The sequence below is a fragment of the Gopherus evgoodei genome, chromosome 5, assembly GCF_007399415.2.
Source record: "Gopherus evgoodei ecotype Sinaloan lineage chromosome 5, rGopEvg1_v1.p, whole genome shotgun sequence".
Classification (NCBI taxonomy): domain Eukaryota; kingdom Metazoa; phylum Chordata; order Testudines; family Testudinidae; genus Gopherus; species Gopherus evgoodei.
Genome location: NC_044326.1, coordinates 73,888,764 through 73,908,630, shown reverse-complemented (window position 1 = coordinate 73,908,630; position 19,867 = coordinate 73,888,764). Strand labels below are relative to the sequence as shown.

Below are 19,867 nucleotides of genomic sequence, written 5' to 3'. Positions count from 1 at the left end.
TGCAACCTTTAACACAGAAGATGTGTTAAAGCAGGTTGGCATAGGGGCTTTCCTAAGTAAATACCCTTTTAAACTTAAAAGGTTCACCACAAGTTGGAACTTGGAAACAACCAAAATACTGGTTAGGACAGTAAGCGTAACATATTATAAAAGTGGTATCCCAGCTTAGGGGCAGTAGGAGAGAGAGATGTAGTCCTTGGGAGATGCCAGAATGATGGCCATTGGTGATGATGCGGAAGGTGATGGTGATGAGGAAGATGATGGCTAACAGTTCAGGTTGTTCTACAGGAGATGGTGTGAGTATATGGGTGTGCAGATGTACATTCTGTAGTATTTTTATCTACCTTACTGAGTTGGGGTGTTTGTGATTGTGCTAAATGTATTAATGAACTATATTTGTAAATATAAAGGAGTTCCCATGGTGTGAGTGTTGCAACTGTGCACATCAGGGTTCCCAATTACACCTCTACCCTAATAGAACACTGTCCTCAGGAGCCAAAAAATCTTACCATGTTATAGGTGAAACTGCGTTATATCGAACTTGCTTTGATCCACCGGCACGCGCAGCCCTGCCCCCCACCCCCGATCACTGCTTTTCTCTGTTATATTCAAATTCGTGTTATATTGAGTTGTGTTGTATCGGGGTAGAAGTGTATATAATAATTTGAATAATAGTGGGCCTGATCTTGGGGCAAGAACCTGGCAACCCTCAAAATGATAACTGGGGATTCTTAAGTAATCAATATAATTAATACATAATCTAAAGATAAGACAACATCTTCCCCTACTCAGTTAAAATATAGTAGAGCAGAAGTTCCCAAACTGTGGTCCATAGAGCAGCAGCTTGTGGTCTGTAGAGAGCTATCTTGTTTCCATAGTTTAAACAGCATTAAAAGTAAGCCAAAAAAAAGTATATTGAAACATTTCCAATATTATTTTGCCATGTAAACAATTAACTGCCATAGGGATGTTATTTGAGAGGGAAGGGAGGTAGTCTGTGAAACAGTTTCTAAAACTGGAGTCCAAATTGTGAAAAAGTTTTTCAGAGGCTTCTAGCTGTTGTAGAGGAAATCTTCAAGTTCAAGAGATGGAGATGATCTTCCTGTTTAAAACTGAGTTCACAAAATTAGGCTTGCAAAGAGATCCAACTCTCATCTAAAGATCATCAAATCTCCAACCTTTATGTTTGCATCTAATAATGATTCTGTTAAATTAAGGGTTGTGTATATGGCTTTCATTACTGACTGAAAGTGATTGGCTGCTTAAGGAGAGTTAACACTGAGCCTCACCAGTGACTGATCAGCTACCTCATAGCTGAGATAGACTAGCTGATTATAAAAGCCAGCAAGGGGGCCAGGTATTGAAGATAGCTGCTCGCAGTAGAAAGACTGTAGTAGGAAGCTCCTAGGTCAAGGGAACCTTACAGGAAATAGGTTGGTGCCTGTGGAGGGCCTTGGAGTAGAGTGACTCTCAGGCAAGTGAGCAGGCCCATTGACAGAAATTCCAGGCCAGGGCCAGGGCTGTCCCTAAGGGGAGCGGAGTCTGGGGTGGAAGTGATGAATCTGTCACTTTCGGGACCACCCACACCAGCCCACGGGGGCCCCACAAAGCACAGGGTCCAGAGTGGTTTTATGCACCTAGGCCCCCTCAGGCCCATCCAGATGATTTAAAGAGGCCCGGGACTCCTGTGCCCTTTTAAATCTCCAGGGCCCCTTTGCCTTTCTTGTTGGCAGGCCTGCAAGTGAGTGGTAGACTAAAACATGTTAGGACTAGATAGGCCGCTGAAGAAGACCCTGGGTCAAGGGAAAATACTGGGTTTATATATGGATCTTATATTAAACGGTTTTATTGTGAACAAATAAAAGAGGGCTAGAACAAGGTGATAAAGAGGGCTAGAACCAGCATGGTGTGAGCGCTTTCTGAACTGAGGGCTCAGGCTAGCAGCCTACAGTTACACAGTGTGATACTCTAACATCAAAAGAGAGGTTATGTCTCCTGTAGATCTATTGTTCAAATCATCAACAATCACTTAGCCTACCTCTCTGTTTTATTTTATCATTCTTTACTAAATATTTTTAAAAAATAAAACAAGACATTTCATCTTACCTTTGACTGGTAAAACTTTTGTTTAGATTTAATAATACTGGCTGGGATATATCTTCTTCCAAACAGATTTGCCAGTACTAGGACTAGCTGTTCCATCACCTCTTTAGAAAACGTCTTTGAATCTATTCAAAACAGAAAACTCAGACAGAACAAGAATGTGGGGATTAAAGCCTAAACTAGCTAATATCTTAAGCATTTGGAAAAACTCATGTAGCAAACTTTTTAATTCTAGAAAAAATATCTCTAATGTAGGTGCAAAAATACATTATGTTGCTGCTTGTGATATAATTTGGGTAATGTGTCCAAACTCCATTACACTACATGGACTTGGGAGGAACTAGGAGCTGCCATGTTGCATGTCTAATATTTTGAGGGAAGCCTATTGAGAAAATTTTACTGAGGCAGCTCTGGCTTTAGCAAGAGTGTGCAGATTTTCTTGATTTCTTCTAATTTGGTTTTAAATTTGAACATAGCTCTGGTCCCCTTAATCAGCGATCTCCTTTTGACAATGGACAAAGACCAAATATCAGTGATGACTCTTTTAGATCTGTTAGTTGCTTTTGATGCTATTGTTCAGAAAGTTGTGTATTCTGGCAGGGATAGAAAGAACCATGATCGAGTGGCTCTATTGTATTCTTTCTGAGAAGATTCATAGGGTGCTATTCAGCAATTGAACATCTACCCGCAGGAGTCTCTCTCTCTCGTGTTTTGTTTACCCCTTTTGTTCAATGTAAATGTAAGGCCACAGTGTAAGATAGTGAGGAATTTTCAGACGTGGAGCCATAAGCGTGCTGTTGACTGCGACAGGCAGCTATGACTAATGCAGGCATATCCTGAGACTATTGGATCCACTTTAATCTGTATCTCTGTGAACCCAGGCTTGTATGTAGGCTGGTTGGGGAGGGTTACGGAGCTCCTTTCAGGAACTAAAATAAGTGGTAGGCAGTTACTGCAGACCCTGAGACACATAAGTACAACCCCATGGGGGGAATTTCACATACTGGCTCAGACTAGCTTCAAGAGACCAGGAGACAAAGGAGGGCTTTGGGGTATAAAGGCTGAGTTTAAACTTACTCAAGGGGGCTCTCACTTTTATCCAATAAACTGACATGAACCTTTGGCCAAAGTGGAGGAGGGGGAAAAGGCAAATCTTGCTGAAGGGTTGGAAGAACTGGAACCAGCCAGGATCACTATAGAACGGATGGGTATATGTGTTTGTCTTTTATTATATTTTCTTTATAATCTCTTTATCTAAAATAAATGCACTGTGATCTAAGTAAGGCTGTCTGGTCCCTAGTAAACTACTGTCTTAGCCCTTGAGAGAGTGTGAAACTGCAAATGCTGAACAAATCAAACCTGCTGGAACAATCACAGTGAATTGTAAGGGGATGCAGCCTACATGCCAGGTCTGGAGGCAGATAAATGCAAGTCCCTGACCAGAGAGAGGTGACACTGAAGGCGTGAGACCTAATGGAGCATCCCTTGAGCACACCACAGAGAGGTTATAGATGCAATTACCCAAAACTGCAACATTCACTCATCTTTTTCATCAGATCAGAACAGTGCAGTTTCTCTGCTTGTTCAGCTGTGATAGGGGTTTGGATGATGGCTAGCTGGCTGAAGTTCAGTTGTGCCAAGACAGAGGTGATGCTGATTGATTGGAGGAAATAACCAGAAGAGATGGAATATATCTGGGTTCTTTTTTCCGCTATATATGTAACTTGTCTTCTACTCTTTAACAATTATTTTTAATTTAGTGTCAATTTCTTAACTATGTAAAAAAGTAGTGAACATGAACTTACCTTTCCTCGGCTGGCACAGTTTGTGAAACAAGCCCTTCACAAGAAAGCCAACTAGGACAAAATTGGAAGGTTCATGATAATGCAGATGACTTACAAGTCCAGCAAATCCCATGGTATTACCTTCTTGATCCAAATATCCCTAAAGAATTAAACAATTTAGTAAACTATGACTGGACCTTGTATTAATCTACAGTTACAAACGACTGTCATTTTTGTAATTTGGACCATGATATTGTTCAGCATTAAATATTGCTTATGCCACCATTGTGGAGAATTCTGTGACTTGGGGAGTTACATAGAAAACCGTTCTCCTCTGTTCCACGCCTTGCAGTACAGTGGATCATTCTGGTAGCACGAGATATAATGTAAACTTAATTACAGTGGAGTATTATAACAACCAGATTTTGCCCCTGAAAACTGCAAGACAAAGTGGAATCTTACCTCCTTGACAAGAAATTGCAAAGAAAATAAAAAGTAGAGCTTTAATATCTCCACGACTCTTGGCTGGTTGAAGGAGAGAAGCGAATGCTTCAATAGTGATAAAACCTTAGGAGGAAAAATACATAGATTTATCACTCTCTAAAATGTCTAACTTAGTAACTTGCTAAGGAATGCCCTGCTTATGATACAACAATGCTCATGGGATGTTTTGGGAGAAGGGGGAATTACGCTGTTGGGGAGGGTGTGTGTGTCCATTCACCATTCCATTTTGGGGACAAAATTACTCTTGGATGCAGTCTACACAAGAAAGAGAAAATGGAAGAAGTAGTGAAGGTGTATTTATAAAGACAATAAGATAAACTTCCTCTCCCTAGGCAGTTGAGTCCCCTTTCTCTGCTCCTTTTCCCTTTCCCTCTGCCTTCTTACTGATATCAGAGTTGCTTAAACCACTCCAAGAACACTGCAACATGGGGAGGAGGTGGTGGCATTTACTGTCCTATTGCCCCTTAAATCTGTCCATGCCGCTTTGTATGGTTTTGTTCCTATTACATCTATTTCTGGACACCTCACTAGCAGAAAGACTGACAAAATTTGAGGGAGTTCAGAGAAGAGGAAAAAAAGATCAGCGTGCTGGAGGAATTGACTGATGAAAGATTAAAAGAACTAAATAAATATAATTTGTCTAAGAGCAGGAAAAGGTGAGACAATGTAATAATCTGCAAACATTTGAATGGTGTAAACACCAAATAGGGAGAGGAAGTGCTGAGATTAGTACAAAGAGTTTCCTGGAAAAAAATAGGATGAAATTAAAAAAGGGAAAATTTACGATGACTATCAGGAAAACTTGACATTGAGATCTATTAGGATCACTGTTTGATGTATTTAAAACTAAACTGCACAAAATACTAAATATGTACTGAAGGATTTTATAGGGCCTTTTCAGCTAATTTCTGTGATCATAACATCTATATAAAAATAGCATAGATATATTTGATCCAAATATATATCACTTAAGAAAATTGTATTCCACTGAAAATAATGTGAACAGTGTAGGGAAAGGGAAAGATCATAATTATTTTGTATTACTTAATGTGTATTAGAAATCGGAAATCCCCCCATTTATTAAAAACGTAGATTTTTCAGGTTAGCAAAAATACATATTTGGTGTTGAACTAAATAAAAATTCTTCAGCATGTGATCTAAAAATATATAAAGGTTCCATTATCTAACTGAGCATTGATAGCCTACAACCACATAATATACCTTCACTTTTGCATCTTCTTTGTCATCAGCTTTTGCAGCCAACAGCATAAGTCTCAGTGCTAGCGACATATTCAGAGGGAACTGGCCTCTCAGTTGAGGTACATTGGATTTTATAAGCTTGTCTACTTTTGGCAATGGAATGTCATAGAAAAACACATTTCCCAGCAAGTCTTGACCACGTCGTCCAGCACGTCCAGACATCTAGAGAGAAGCAATGCCAACATTTTTTTCTTATTGCCATGATTGCACAAAGTCATTGCAGTAATGCCAGTTGTTCTGGTTTGAATAGGGTGACCAGATAGCAACTGTGAAAAAAACGGGACGGGGGTGGAGGGTAATAGGTGCCTATATAAGAAAAAGTCCCCAAAAATGGGACTTTCCCTATACAAATAGGACATCTGGTCACCCTAGATTTGAAAGAAGCATATCAGAGGGATTTTTGATTCTGTCAGTACAGAAAGACAAACTATGAATCGATAATATATATTTATGTGGGTGCTACTCTTTTAGATAGGGAAGAGAGGATCTGAGATGCAGGGGAAGTAGAGAAATGACTTGATTGCTCCCTGCCTGCCTTTCCAGCTCACAGCCAAGACAGGGGAAGAAAAATGGAGGGTGGGAGAAAAGGAGCTGAGGATGTGCTGTTCCTTGGCCAGTTTTGTAAGATTAGATGGTTAGAACATTCCAAGAATGCTGCAATCTTTATTATGTGGCCAGCAGAAAAGAATGCAAAAGGCTATATTCAACTTCTTATGCCAATGGGGAGATTTGTGCCTGGCTATGGGGAGGAGGCTTGCAGTGATTGTACTACCACCTCCCTCAATGGTTGTCAGATGAGGGCAACTTTAAATTACAGCTGGGGCTCCATAAGAGCCTGGCCAGACGAGGCTATCGAGGGGATGGGTAGAATTGGTGTATTGTCCCACCTTCCTGGCCATGGCCACTTCTCAGACAGCTCTTCTCTCCTTAGCCTTCAGGGATATAAGTACCAAAGGGTATGTCTACACTGCAATAAAACACCCACAGCTGTCCCATATAGACATACTATTTGTATTGTGCAATCTGCCTCCAGGTGATCTTCTCACCACCCAGGGCCCTGGATTGCAATAGCTCATCACAATTAAATAAAAATGTGTGTAATAAAATAATTTATTGTAAAACACTTAGGTTCAAATTCAGCATTGGTTATACTGGGCCCCCAGAAACAACACAGCATCACTCCCAAATGCCACAGGGAAGAATTAAAGTGGTTGAAATATTTTTAATTCCAACATGTCTGAGGAAAAATGGACTATTTCTTTTGCAAAAAATTTGTGAATAATTTCCCCCTTTTTTGTTTGACCAGCTCTTGGTATAACTCATCCACAGAGAATCAGTGCTGAAGCTGTGGAGCAGAACCAGAGTACGTGATGGTGAACAGCATAAAGGCTTTTCACTGGGTCTCTCCCATTTTATCTACTGGCTGTTGGGATTCTTCAAGGCTCAGTCTTTGGATTCCTCCTCTTCCCTTTACGTCATCTATTTAGCTGATTTTGTCTGCTCTCATGGTTTAAACTGCTGCTTCTATTCTGACAATTTACAAATCTACCTATCCACTCCTGAGTTGTCTCCATCCTCTCCAATCCTGCATCTCATCTTGTGTCTCTGACCTTTCCTTTTCAATGTCTCACTGAAATTAAGCATAACATAACCAAACTACTGAGCTTGTCTCTCAAGCCCTCTCCAGTTCCCTTTATTTTACCATCAACACCATCCCCATCCTCTTTATTGCTCTAGCCTGAAACCTGGGGGTCATCTTTTATTCTTCTCTGTCCTTTGCCCTATGCATCCAAGCCATGTATAAAATCTGCTGCATTGTTTATCAGTGATGAAACCATGTGCAATTATGCAGATCATTACAAATTACTGCCAATAAATCATATATTCTATATATGCACCATATGTTACAAAACACGATGTAAGAATCTTTTACAATTTTAATATTTTTATTGGGACTATTTTTGTATCCTTTCCACCTGTCAAGCCAGGTGCCTGAGCCATGAGTCCAACTTTCAGGCCTTAGAGGCAAATTTAATAAACCTCTCAAATAGCTTCTTGGTACCCAGAATCATGATATTTTAAAGTCCGATATCTCAGGACCTTCTGGTGGAAGCAAATGTTGGTACTCCTTGGGAAGCTGATAGTGGTACAAAGTTCTATTTTTCTGATATTCCATTTTTTAAAGTAGTGACATTTTTATATAAGGAAAACCTGTCAGAAGTATAGAACTGAGTCTTGTCCATCTTGGAATTTGAGCCCACTTAATTTGGTTGGATGGTGGTGGAGTGCCAATAGACCAGATATCACAGAGGGAAACCAGATTTTGTGCTCCATGATGCGTTTTTTGTTGCTGTGAATTTGGTAGGGCCCTAATCATATGCCTAAAATCTTCATGTGTGGTATGTGTTTTCCCTTTTTCATCAAACTTTTTAGACAGAAATATTTTAACCAGCTTTTTATATATACACATATACAGCTGTCCAAAACTTTTCTGTCTAAATTTATGTATGTGTGTACAGATGTGCGTGTTAGTTAAGCTGGCTGTGTATATCAATACCTGTCTATAGTTCAGAGCATCCAAATACACAGAATTCTGTGTGAAGACAACCGATTTACATGGCATGTTGATTCCTAAAGCCAGTGTTCCAGTAGCTGTAACCACCTAGGAAAATAAACATAAGTATTGAAAATTATATTAATAAACATGTGTTTCCATTCTGATAGCCTTAAAGATAGAAATGCTAAATAGAAAATTAATTCACCTCTGTACATTATTACTTCCAGGCAAAGATGATAACAGGTACCCACAACAGGTACTCCATCCTTGAAATGATGGAATTATAAACAGAGTAAATTAGGTACAAGTGGTAGCTCAACAAGTGAAAGAGGGAAGAGAAATGATCCTGACTGGTGAACAGACAATATGGAGCAGCTGTGGAAAATCACTGCTACACAAGTAAGGGATTACTGCTGCCACTTTCATTTTTATTTGGATTTTTTAAATTATTAACAGTATAATGGCTTTAACGGTTGATGTACAACTTGGTTCTCCCCTCAATGATAAGTCATAATTGCTTACCCTAACGTATTTTGTCCATTTTTATGTGGCTTCTTCTGTCTTCTTGTGCCCTGGTTGCACATTGTTTTAATTAAGGTTTGGTGTGCTGTTGCTAGTTGTTGGTTTTTTTGGTGTTGGGAGGTGCAGAAGGATTGTCTTGGCTCTCACAAAAAGTCAATTGACTTTTCTATCTCAATATCCCAATCTTACTTTCCATGCTTATCTTTATCTTAAAAAAAATTGAGCAGTTTTGGATCTTCAAATAAGTTTGTATGAAAGAGCCAAGTATTTTATTATTAAACACTGTAATGTATTTTAAACAATTTATATTGAAAGATATACAAAGCAAGGCCTCGATCCTGCTAATATTTATATTTATGCTTAACTTTATTCACATACAGAAATGCATGTAAATGTAAGTATTCGCAGGATTAGGGTCTAAGAGCCTATTGTATTTTATCTTAGGTATTCTAAAATGGTGTCAGTTTGGTAAACTGCATAGATATGCCATTCAATTTGATTACTAAGGAATACATTTAATGTACATTTTGTAGGGATTGTGCTTGCACTTACATTTGCCCTCAATAAGTGAACACATACTCAAAGGAGATCATTACATGTAAAAAATATTTTATTCTCAAAGCAGATACTGTTGTATACTTAAAAAAAAAATTGTGAAAAACGATGAACCTGGATAAATCCCATCCTGAAGAGCATCTCCACCAACTGTCTTCCTCTTTGTGACACAGAAGCATGATGATATCCAATTCCTCTCAGTGCCAGTGTTTTCAGTGTTGTATTTGTTTTCATGAACTTCACTCGATCAATCACCTTCTTCAAAATCTAAGAAAATGAAAAATTTCAAAGATATTTTTCATTTTTATTTACATTCATTTAAGCCACTGCCAGAATGGAATACAATTCAGTAATGCATTGTCCTAAAATTGCCTGCTTTGGCCAACCAGTACTCTCAATAGGAAATCTGTTACTACCAATGTGCAAGAGATGCAGATGTAGCCTAAAACACTGCTTGGGTTAGAGATAATCCTGTGGGCTGCCAGTGACACATTTCAAACCAAATAACACATTGGTTAAACCTCTTTTCTGAGATCTGATTAATTGAATTTAGTCATGGTTTTTGGGTTTTTTTGCAGTTCAAGCAATTGATTCTTCCACCTTTACATGGAGTAAAATTTACCTAAGTGAGCATTTTTAATTGATTTCAGGTACTACTTGATATGAGTAAGAGTGGCAGAAATTTCTATAGTGCTCATCACTGTAACATTTTTTCCAGCATAGAAAATCAAGTAATAACAATAGAGAAAGGGCTACATTCTGCCACTCTTATTCATTGAATAGTACCTTACTCCTCCATTAGTCCACTGAATCCAATAGGGTATACAGTGCTACTCAACATGAGTATGGCTATTTGAAATTGATCTTGAGTTAGGGTAAAAAGTAGATGGAAAAAGTGTCAACCTGTAGTCCCTAAAATGAAATCAGGGCCAACAAGAAACCAACTGAGGGATAAGTAGATGTTTGTGTGTGGCATATATATTTTAAAGTAGACAAATACATTTTTAAGTCTAAGAAAGCTAATATCTAATAGCAATCAAGACAGATTGATTTTAAGTTTTCTAGTAACTAATCATGGGGAGAATATCAGACTCTGGGATGTATTTTTGAAATATATAGAACATACATTTAAAACATATTAATTTTCAAAGTAAAAGGGGGCAATTAATCTTAGACACAGTGTTTCATTTTGATTAATATTTAATTACCCTTATAATAGTTTTACCAATAAAAGTAAAGTGGCAATGCAATATACTTGGACATGAAGCCATTACCCTTAGGAAACTCCAACTAGTAGAAAATACTCAGCAACACTGGCTATCCTGAGCAAATTGGACCTGTCTTCCACTCTCTACATTGGCTTTCCATAGAACATCAAGCCAAATTCAAGGTCTTGGTACTAATCATCAATGGATTAGACTGGGCTTAAGAGATCTAAAAAATCATCTAAATCTTTGGGATGAGGACCATGGCTCACAGCTCTACATCTTAGGCACAATAGAACTTTCCAACACAAGAATAAAGCTTGTCTGTGCAGGAGATGGAGTTTTCTCAGAAGCCAGTCTCAGACTTTGGAATACATGCCCACAGGGAGCTACAGGCCATCACAAACCTCACCACATTCCATTCCAAGTGCAAGGTGCACTTCTTTCACCTTGTCTTCTCTAGAAAACACGTATCAACAGGTACATTTAAAGAAACATAACATTAGAGGCTACACTGCACACAATTCTCCCCCTGGGAAGACAATGAGAAAGAGAACCAATCATACATGACAGATGTTAGTCACATCTTTTAAAGACTACTGGAAGGTGCTCAGATACTACACTGATGAGGGAAATAGAAGAACCTTTGCAGAATAAGTTCTTTCTCAGGGCCCAGCATTTATTATTGAAATGTAGAATTAGCAGCACTTTTGCTTTTTTCTTACCTCTGTATCAACAGCTTGGCTATTTGCATAGGTGCAATCCGGAGGGATTTCAGTTATCTTCCCAAGTTTTTCCATCAAATTTCCATGCTCAGCCTCCTCAAGTATCATTTTATCAGTTTTACTTGATGTAATTTTCATGTCACTATACAAAATACACATTAGTTGTTAGTTTGAACCTTTATCTAAGAAAATCTGCAATCAGTGTTTTAAAAGTTCACTACATTTTATTATTTGTTATGTTTTGAGATATTCCCACCAGACCAATCCTTCTGCCAGATTGTACATAATACACCATTAGGCTGATGTTTGTTTTCAGATACAGGACCTACTCCTGCTGAGGTCAATGGCAGAATTCCTACTGATGCCAGTGGAGCAGGATTAGGTCTATGAAAAAATATGAATGTGTTGGTCAAACACTCCACTTCTGACTCAACTGAAAAATGATATGAGGGCAGAGCCTTGAGGTACCACAGGTGGGCAAAAAATTGTATACTCGAACTTGTATTCAGTTTTGATTTGTATTTAGTTTTTGTATGAATTTGGTCTGATACACCTGAAAAATCAGGAAGAAAATGTTTGTTGCGTAACAGGGTGGCCCTTTAAGGATGGTGAAGGAACCCTCCAGGAATCAGTCCTACCCCATGCCAGGATTTTTCTCCTAAGAAATAAATGATGTACAGAGGGTACAGTCAATGGGGGTGAGAAAGTGGTCTTGGAAAGTTAACATAGAGTTTGAGGAAAATCTAAACTACTAACTCTGGTTTAGGGCCCAAGAACAGAGCTCTGACTAGGGTGAGCTGGAACTCTGGTCTCCACACATGTTAGGCCTGGTTTACATCTAAAAATTACATTACCCCTAGGTACATCACTCAGGGCTGTGAAAAACTTCACACCCTGTGCAATGCAGGTAGGTCAACCTAACCCCTGCAGCTAAGTCAATGGAAGAATTCTTCTGTCAACCTAACTACCACCTCAAGGAGAGGTGGATTAACTACACTGATTAAAAAGACTCCTTTCATCAATGTAGGAAGGATCAACACTGGAGCTATGCTGCTGTAGGGTTGACATACCCTCAGTACTTAATTTGTGCTGGGGCTGAGCCCGGGCATCTCTAGGTTTGGCAGTTCATAGCCTAGTACCTCTAGGCTTGCCAGTTCATAGCCCCGGCACCTCTGAACTTGCCACATCACTTCTTTTATGTGTGTAAGAGATTCAAGAAGCAGAGCAACATTCTGCCTCCATTCAACATCACTGCTGCCAGAGGAACATCCCTGAAACGTTGCTCAGCTGCCAGGGTGATGCTTGAGCCCCGACACATCTTTCATCACAAATTAAGCACTGCATACCCTTAATGATGAGGGATCAGACTGACTCTGACTGGCTCCTGGTGCTTCCAACCACTCCATCCCTCTCTCTCTCTGAACCTGGGATATTTAGTGCACTTGAGCAGTCAGACTATAATCCTAGCCTCAACAAGGCATGCTGGGAAAAATATAAAAACTGTCTTTTTTTGCACAATCAAGGAGCTGGGCTGTGCTCACGGGCTCTCTGGAGAGGTAGGCAAGTACGCATTATATTTTTTTAAAGAACGTTCTTTGAAACTTTGGCTAGTTTTTCTTTTGACAGTCCTAGAGAAAGACTACAGGTAGAAGGGGAATAAGAGAAAAATCAAGTGTTTTTTAGTTTAGAAAGGTCTCTTTCACATAGATGTGGTTAAACAATGAATCTAATAGAAATTGTTTCAATAGATTCAAATGCAAGTAATACTTACACAGTCTGATTCTTCTGCATGGACTTCTCCATTTTTTTCAATCTATTTGTTAGCAAATGTATTTGCCTTTCAGTCTGTGGTATTTGTTTACTCTTTTGCTTCTTCTCCAGATTGTTATTTATATTTTCAGCCCACTTTTCCACCATTTTAATGTCGAATCTTTAAAATAGAATTTAAAAACTAGGTAACTTAGTAGTAACTATATTTCTCAAATAAATTGCCTCTACATATTGTAGAGTGCAGTTGTGCATGCATTCGTGCAGGAATATCTTTGTGCTGTTTCCACTTCTTAATGTATAAAGATGGCCAACTATCCTGGCTGGAGTCATATGTCTCAGTAAATGTGCAAAGCCATATTCTGAGCAAGATTCTAATTAGATGCAAGATCCTGCCACCCTGATTTCTTATCTGTCTTCCCAGAATTTAGATTCTGAAGCATACAGAGAGGAGGGAGAGCAGGTATCAATCTGTGAAAGAAATGTAGTTTTCTCCCTATGAAACTGGTGCTACAGAGCTGCACCCTTGGAATAACCAGAAAAGGTAATGCACTACACCTTCATGAAATGGGTGTCTGGTATAGCTTCCTAATCAAGAAATGAGTGCTGGGTTACCTGTGGGTAGCCTCTTTTTCTCTTTCCCTCAGCTCCATCTCTTGTAGTTTTTTTTCATATCTCGCCTGTGCTCAGCGTCTTTGATTTGTCTCTCGGCCTCCATTTATGCCTTAGAAGGCATGGTTCCTGTTTTCTTGTGTTGAGGTGCCCTCTGGTGTTTATTGTCTGAATTGCTGGCTCTGTTGCCTCCTGGGGTCTGCCTAGCAACAGTGCCTTTTTCCTCTAGCTAATCTTTTAAATGTAAAGTAAACCAGAAAAACCACTTTATTTGCATGTGTATTGCTGGTACTTGACTCACAATCGGAGTGCTATTGTCTGACAAAAGACCCTTTTGTCACAGCTTAATGGTTCCTTGCTTAATATGCAAGCTACTGCCAGGAGAGAACAGAAAAAGAAATTTCTCTCTGGTTCCTTTTAAAACCAAACCCTCTCTGCTTAAAAGCCCCTAGCAGAGAAAAGAAAAATATAATATTCCTACTGGCTTCTGGATTCTATCTATCCCACCACTGCACACCATGTCATAACATTTTTTCCCAGATCTGAACCTTAGCATCCAAAATATAGGTGTTAGCATGAAAACCTCCAAGCTTAGTTACCAGCTTGGACCTGATTACGCTGCCACCAGCCAGGGATTTATACAGTGCCTAGCTCACTGTGGTCTTCCCAAAACCTTCCCTGGGGGACCTCCAGACTCAGATTCCTTGAGTCTCACAACAAAGGGGAATAAACCATTTCCCTTCCCCCTCCTTCCCTCCAGGTGTTCCCTCCCTGGGTTCCTGGAGAGATATACAGAAGCAAGTTCCGTGAATCTAAACAGAGGGACTCCACCCTCCTTGTTTCCAGTCCTGGAAAACACAAGTACCAAAAGAGCTAATCTCTCCTCCACCCCCCTTCACCCAGAGGGTATGCAAAGCCAGGCTTAGTAAATCTAACACAAAGAGATTTTCCCCCTGACTTCTTCCTCCCACCAATTCCCTGGTGAGCTGCAGACTCAATTCCCTGGAGTCCCCACTAAAGAAAAACTCCAATAGGTCTTAAAAAGAAAGCTTTATATAAAAAGAAAGAAAAGGACATAAAAATGGTCTCTCTGTATTAAGGTGACAAATACAGGGTCATTTGCTTAAAAGAAAAAAATGAATAAACAGCCTTATCCAAAATGAATACAATTTAACACATTCCAGCAACTACACACATGTAAATACAAAAGAAAACAATATAAACCTTATTGTCTTACTATCTTTGTACTTACAACTTGGAAACAGAAGATTAGAAAGCCAGGAAATAGAAAAATCACTCTCATAGCCGAGAGGGCACAGACACACGACAAGGACAAAGAACTCACACCCAAAACTTCCCTCCACCCAGATTTGAAAAAGTCTTGTTTTCTGATTGGTCCTCTGGTCAGGTGTTTTAGGTCACTGCTTGTTAACCCTTTTTTAGGTGAAAGAGACATTAACCCTTAGCTATCTGTTTATGACAGGTCAAGGTAAAGATATCTATCAAACTTTGTGCAGCCACGCTTCACATTGCTCACATTCAAGGAAGCAAAGAAAAAAGAGGAAAGTGTAAGGAAACATATCCTCCATAGAAAGAAAAAGGCTTCTAAAAGAACTTCCCAATCAGGCCAACATCCATGAAAAATTTTAAATAAAAATGGGGGTCTTCCGGTTGCTACAGTTTTAGAATCGCTGCTATAGAGAATTATTGCTCCTTAGCAATCCCAGGCTCTTCTTCCTGTTCCTCCCTCTATATAATTAGGCTGTCCCTCATTAGTCATCACATTTGTTGGTATTTCCTTCCCTAACTGATATTTCTCACAGCTGAGCTGGGGCATGACTAGTTTGTCTGCAGACAGGGAGGATTCTCAGCCCTTTCCTGCCAATGTTTTGTAGACCCCCATCACAGAAGCTATGTGTCCAGACAGAAATGCCAAGGTATGACCCCAAACTGAAAGTACTGATACTAGTAGTGATGGAGCTGAAGCTGCTGCTCCAGGAATTCACACAAGGACACCCAGGCTGCCTCAAAACTGGATCTCTATGGCTGAGCCTTTAGATTCAAGGACCTCTTCATTCTTTTTCCTGTGCTTCAGAACTGATAAGGCAGATGCATATTTGATTCACATTATCTGAGGTAACAGATCAGAAAACCAACAAGGCATTGAAGCCAAAGTCAAGGCTTTGTGAATGAAAGTCAAGACCATTCCTATTTTAAGAGAACTTTTGCCATCTGTCGTATTCATCCTGACTGTAAAGAGTAAACAATGCCATGGTCAAAGTGTTCAGATAGGGTGATGAGTATAGTATAATAACGACGTGAGAGAAAAGGAACAGGCTGGGCACTTTTTGTCAGTGCCCTTTTCTCCCACACCAATATACACCTTGTCCAAGAGAGAGATCCTGTGAGGATGTGAGATGAATTTACAACCTGACTTGTCATTAGCCATCTTGACTCAGAATGAGTGCTTAGGAAGACAGCAGAAGCAACAACATATCTTCTCCTTTTAATATTTTGAAATATCTAAACCAAAATCCAAATAGAGAAGAGCTGGAGCTTGAAAAGGATAATGGTAGAAATCTAGTTAAAACCACTACCTTCAGAGATTTAGTGGCAGGTAAAAAAGAAAAAATCCCCAAGAACTGAGTATATGCAGGAGCTCACACATCTATACAGCTTCTAAGTACAATATTGCATAAGCTATGAGGTTTCCTGACCCATTTAGACTAACTACTTTTTAACATAACATGATGTCTCAGGCCATCTAAGAAAGGGAATCTGTGGAAATAGTTTAATGAATGTAAACAATCTTTTAATTAAAAATACATTTAATAAATAACAATGACATTTTCTATAAATTATCAGTTTTGAGAATTTACAGTGGAAGGTGTACTGAGTCTTCATATTAGGCAAAGAGAGCTGCTTGTTTGTTTTTTGTTTGTTTTTATTTTAATTTTACAAACTGACAGCCCACAACTCTGTACTTATTGTTAGCTGCAACATGCATTCAGAGCTCTTCCTTACACCGTAAAAAGTGGCCCTTTAAACACTCCAGCCACACCCTACAACATGTCATAAGAATAGAAGTTTCTCCACACAGTTAGGTACAATATCATGCTATTCACTTACACATGTGATGGACTTGGTGGAAAAAGGGTTAAAGAGTGATTATTTTTAGAGTCTAAAATATTTCAGATTTAATGGGAGAACTATTCTATGCCAATTACATGTTCTGTAATACTGCTATACCTTGGTAGATTCCTTGGATTCATGACATTTTCTTTGATTATCATAGAAATGTAGGTCTGGAAGGTCTCAATATGTCACCTAGTCTAGTCACCGGCACTGAGGCAGGAATATATGTATGGAGAGCCGGTAGGAAAGGCTGTGCCTCCCCAAACAGCCTGGCCCCCACCCCCTATCGACCCTCTCCCACTTCCCTCCTCCTGACTGCCCCTCTCAGAACCCCCAACCCATCCAACCCCTGCTCCCTGTCCTTTGACTGCCTCAACACCTCTCCACACCCCTGCCCCTTGACAGCCTCCTTCCCCCCCCAGGACTCCCATTCCTTATCCAACTGCCCTTTGCTCCTCATCCCCTGACCACCCTCTCCCAGGACCCCTTGCTCCAACTCCCCCCCCGGGATCCCAACACCTTATCCAACCTCCCCTGCTCCCTATCCCCCAACTGCCCTCCCAACCCCTATCCACATCCCCGCCCCCTGACAGGCCCCCCCAAGACTTCCACTCCCATCCCTCCCTGTTCCCCATCCCCTGAGGGCCCTCCCAGAATCTCCACCCCATCCAACAGTCCCCTCCTCCCTGACTGCCCTCCAGAATCCCCGGCTCTCTTACCAGCAGCAGGAGCTCGCAGCCTCGACACCCAGCCAGAGCCAGCTGCGCTCCCCATGCTGCCCAGCTGGAGCAGCAGTCCAGAGTGCAGCCCATGCGGCGACATGGCTGCAGGGAAGAGCGGACAGCAAGGGAAGGGCTGGGGACTAGGTTCCCTGGCCGGGAGCTTAGGGGCCGGGCAGGACGATCCCGTGGGCCATAGTTTGCTCACATCTCATCTAGACTATCCCTGACAGGTATTTGTCTACCCTGTTCTTAAAAACCTCCAATGACAGAGATCCCACAACTTCCCTAGGTAATTTGTTCAAGTTCTTTTTCCTAATGTCTAACCTAAATCTCCCTTCCTGTAATTTAAGCCCATGTACAATATTTCATGCAATATTATGTGCAATATTTCTATATAAACTGAAACTTTTTTTATTGCATTTGTGTGACTTACAGAAAAAACAATGCAGGCAGTTTATCCATCTGTCTTAGTTTTTCAACAAAACATGGGAAATTGTCCTTCATGTCTGTTTCTGAACAATAGGGAGGATGGGGTTTGAGTAACTTCAGCACCCTGTTAGCCTAGAAACAGAGATAATGATTAGATGAAGAGTGCACAAGTTTCATTCTGGAGTACCTTTTTAATAAGGCTGCAGGTTTTTGTTATATAAAAATGATTATCAGTTCTAGCCTGACTACAACCTTGAGTTTGGTAAGTAACAGGATTATACTGCATCTCAAGATGTTGTAGGTGGGATAACAGACTGCTCAGCACAAAATTTCTGTTTGTTAAAAGAACAGGTTTTGAAATTTTTAAATATTTTTAAAAGAGAGCCAGAAGGCAGGAGGAAGAAAGGAATTATGCAAATTAATAATCAAAAGAACCTTAGAAACCAGATACAAGTACAATTTGTACCAATCTTTTATTGTACAGACAGGGCCAGTGCAAGGATGTTTCATGCCTTAGGCAAAACTTCCACCTTGCACCCTCCCCCATCCCTGAGCCCTGCGGCAGCTCCCTGTGCACGCCCCTGTGCCCTGAGGTGCCCCCCCCCGCAGCAGCTCCCCCCCCTGCCCTGAGGCACCCCCCCTGCGGCAGCTCCCCACCTCCCCTCTGCCCTGAGGCACCCCTCCCATGGCAGCTCCCCCCCCCCGGGAAGCTGTGCGGCAGCTCCCCACCCCAGCTCACCTCTGCTCCACCCCCTCCCCAAGCCCTGCAGCAGCTTCCCCCGCTCTCCCCTGAGGCACCTTCCCCGCAGCAGCTCCCCACCCCCCCTCCACCCTGAGGCACCCCCCGTGGTAGCTCCCCCCAGCCCAGGGAGCCATGTTGCAGCTGCCCGCCCCAGCTCACCCCTGCTCCGCCTCCTCCCCGAGCACACCGTCGCTACTTTACTTCTCCCGCCTCCCCAGCTTGCGGCGCCTAAGCTGATTGGCACCACAAGCCTGGGAGGCAGGAGAAGTGAAGCAGCGACTGCGTGCTTAGGGAGGCGGAGCAGGGGTGGGGAGGGCCATCCCCCCTTACTTGCTGCAGGTGGCCCTCTCCGCACCCCCCTACCCCAGCTCCCTCCAGCTAAATGCCAGCGGTGACCAGGGTGGCCAAAGATCCGGCCACCGCGGTCTCCACCCAAGAAAATGCCGCCCCCTAAATCCTAGCGCCCTAGGCAACTGCCTAGGTAGCCTAATAGGTTGCACCGGCCCTGTGTACAGACCTTGTCAACAAAGTAGTTAGAGCCATACTCGTTAAAATGGACAAAGTTATAAATAACTCTCAAATCTACCAAGTACTACACAGACTGTGGAGTTCTACTCTACTGTGTTATATATTTTCCTGACTTTTTGCCAATAAGTCTCTTGATAATCATGTTTAGTGTTAATGTAAACCCTGAGATTTTTCTAAAGCCTAGAAGACCATCAAGATCACCATTCCTCAATATATCTGCAAAGTCTAGTCCATAATTTGCCAGATACTCAGATTAAGATCAAGTTGTCAAGTTCAGAAAAACCTAAGTAATATGGTATTTGGAAATCAAAACCCTAAAAAGTTCCAAAAATATTCATAATTTTTTACACTTGAACTAAAATCTGCTTTTAAAAATGATATACATTAACTCTCTAACTGAGGGAACTATAATTGCTTTGTATTAAATCTAGCTTTCTAGTCATACCTGAGAAGAATGTCACATAACTTCATCATTGTAGTTACCTTCATTCTGTTGTCATGTACTATCCAATTTTTTAGCTCTTCCTTCAATTCTTCTTCATATTTTCTTGCATCTGCTTTTGTGATTACTATTTTATTTTTAAAATGTGTAAACTTCTCAGGATCTAGCTCCTTAAAAACAGATAACAGAAAAACTAAGTTGTTATAAAATATGTACAATGTCGTTTGGCAAATATGCAACGGCCTCTTACAAACAACTGCCCAGACTAGTTGTGA

The 19,867-nt window shown here is 40.8% G+C and overlaps 2 protein-coding genes across 2 annotated transcripts in view; one reads left to right on the top strand and one right to left on the bottom strand.

Annotated features, from left to right (window-relative positions):
• The window catches only part of DDX60 (DExD/H-box helicase 60), a 71,596-nt gene that overhangs the window by 8,589 nt on the left and 43,140 nt on the right, over positions 1-19,867 (bottom strand). The window contains exons 24-33 of the mRNA XM_030563215.1: positions 19,634-19,762; positions 17,885-18,012; positions 12,987-13,145; positions 11,216-11,357; positions 9,400-9,552; positions 8,209-8,313; positions 5,613-5,813; positions 4,350-4,454; positions 3,909-4,047; positions 2,107-2,228 (exon numbers count right to left, since the gene is read on the bottom strand). Of these exons, the coding sequence (XP_030419075.1) occupies positions 2,107-2,228; positions 3,909-4,047; positions 4,350-4,454; positions 5,613-5,813; positions 8,209-8,313; positions 9,400-9,552; positions 11,216-11,357; positions 12,987-13,145; positions 17,885-18,012; positions 19,634-19,762 (1,383 nt within the window). The remainder of the gene's footprint in view (positions 1-2,106; positions 2,229-3,908; positions 4,048-4,349; positions 4,455-5,612; positions 5,814-8,208; positions 8,314-9,399; positions 9,553-11,215; positions 11,358-12,986; positions 13,146-17,884; positions 18,013-19,633; positions 19,763-19,867) is intronic.
• Positions 1-19,867, top strand: part of LOC115651919 (serine-rich adhesin for platelets-like) — a 111,496-nt gene that overhangs the window by 53,981 nt on the left and 37,648 nt on the right. The gene's annotated exons all lie outside the window — the stretch shown is intronic.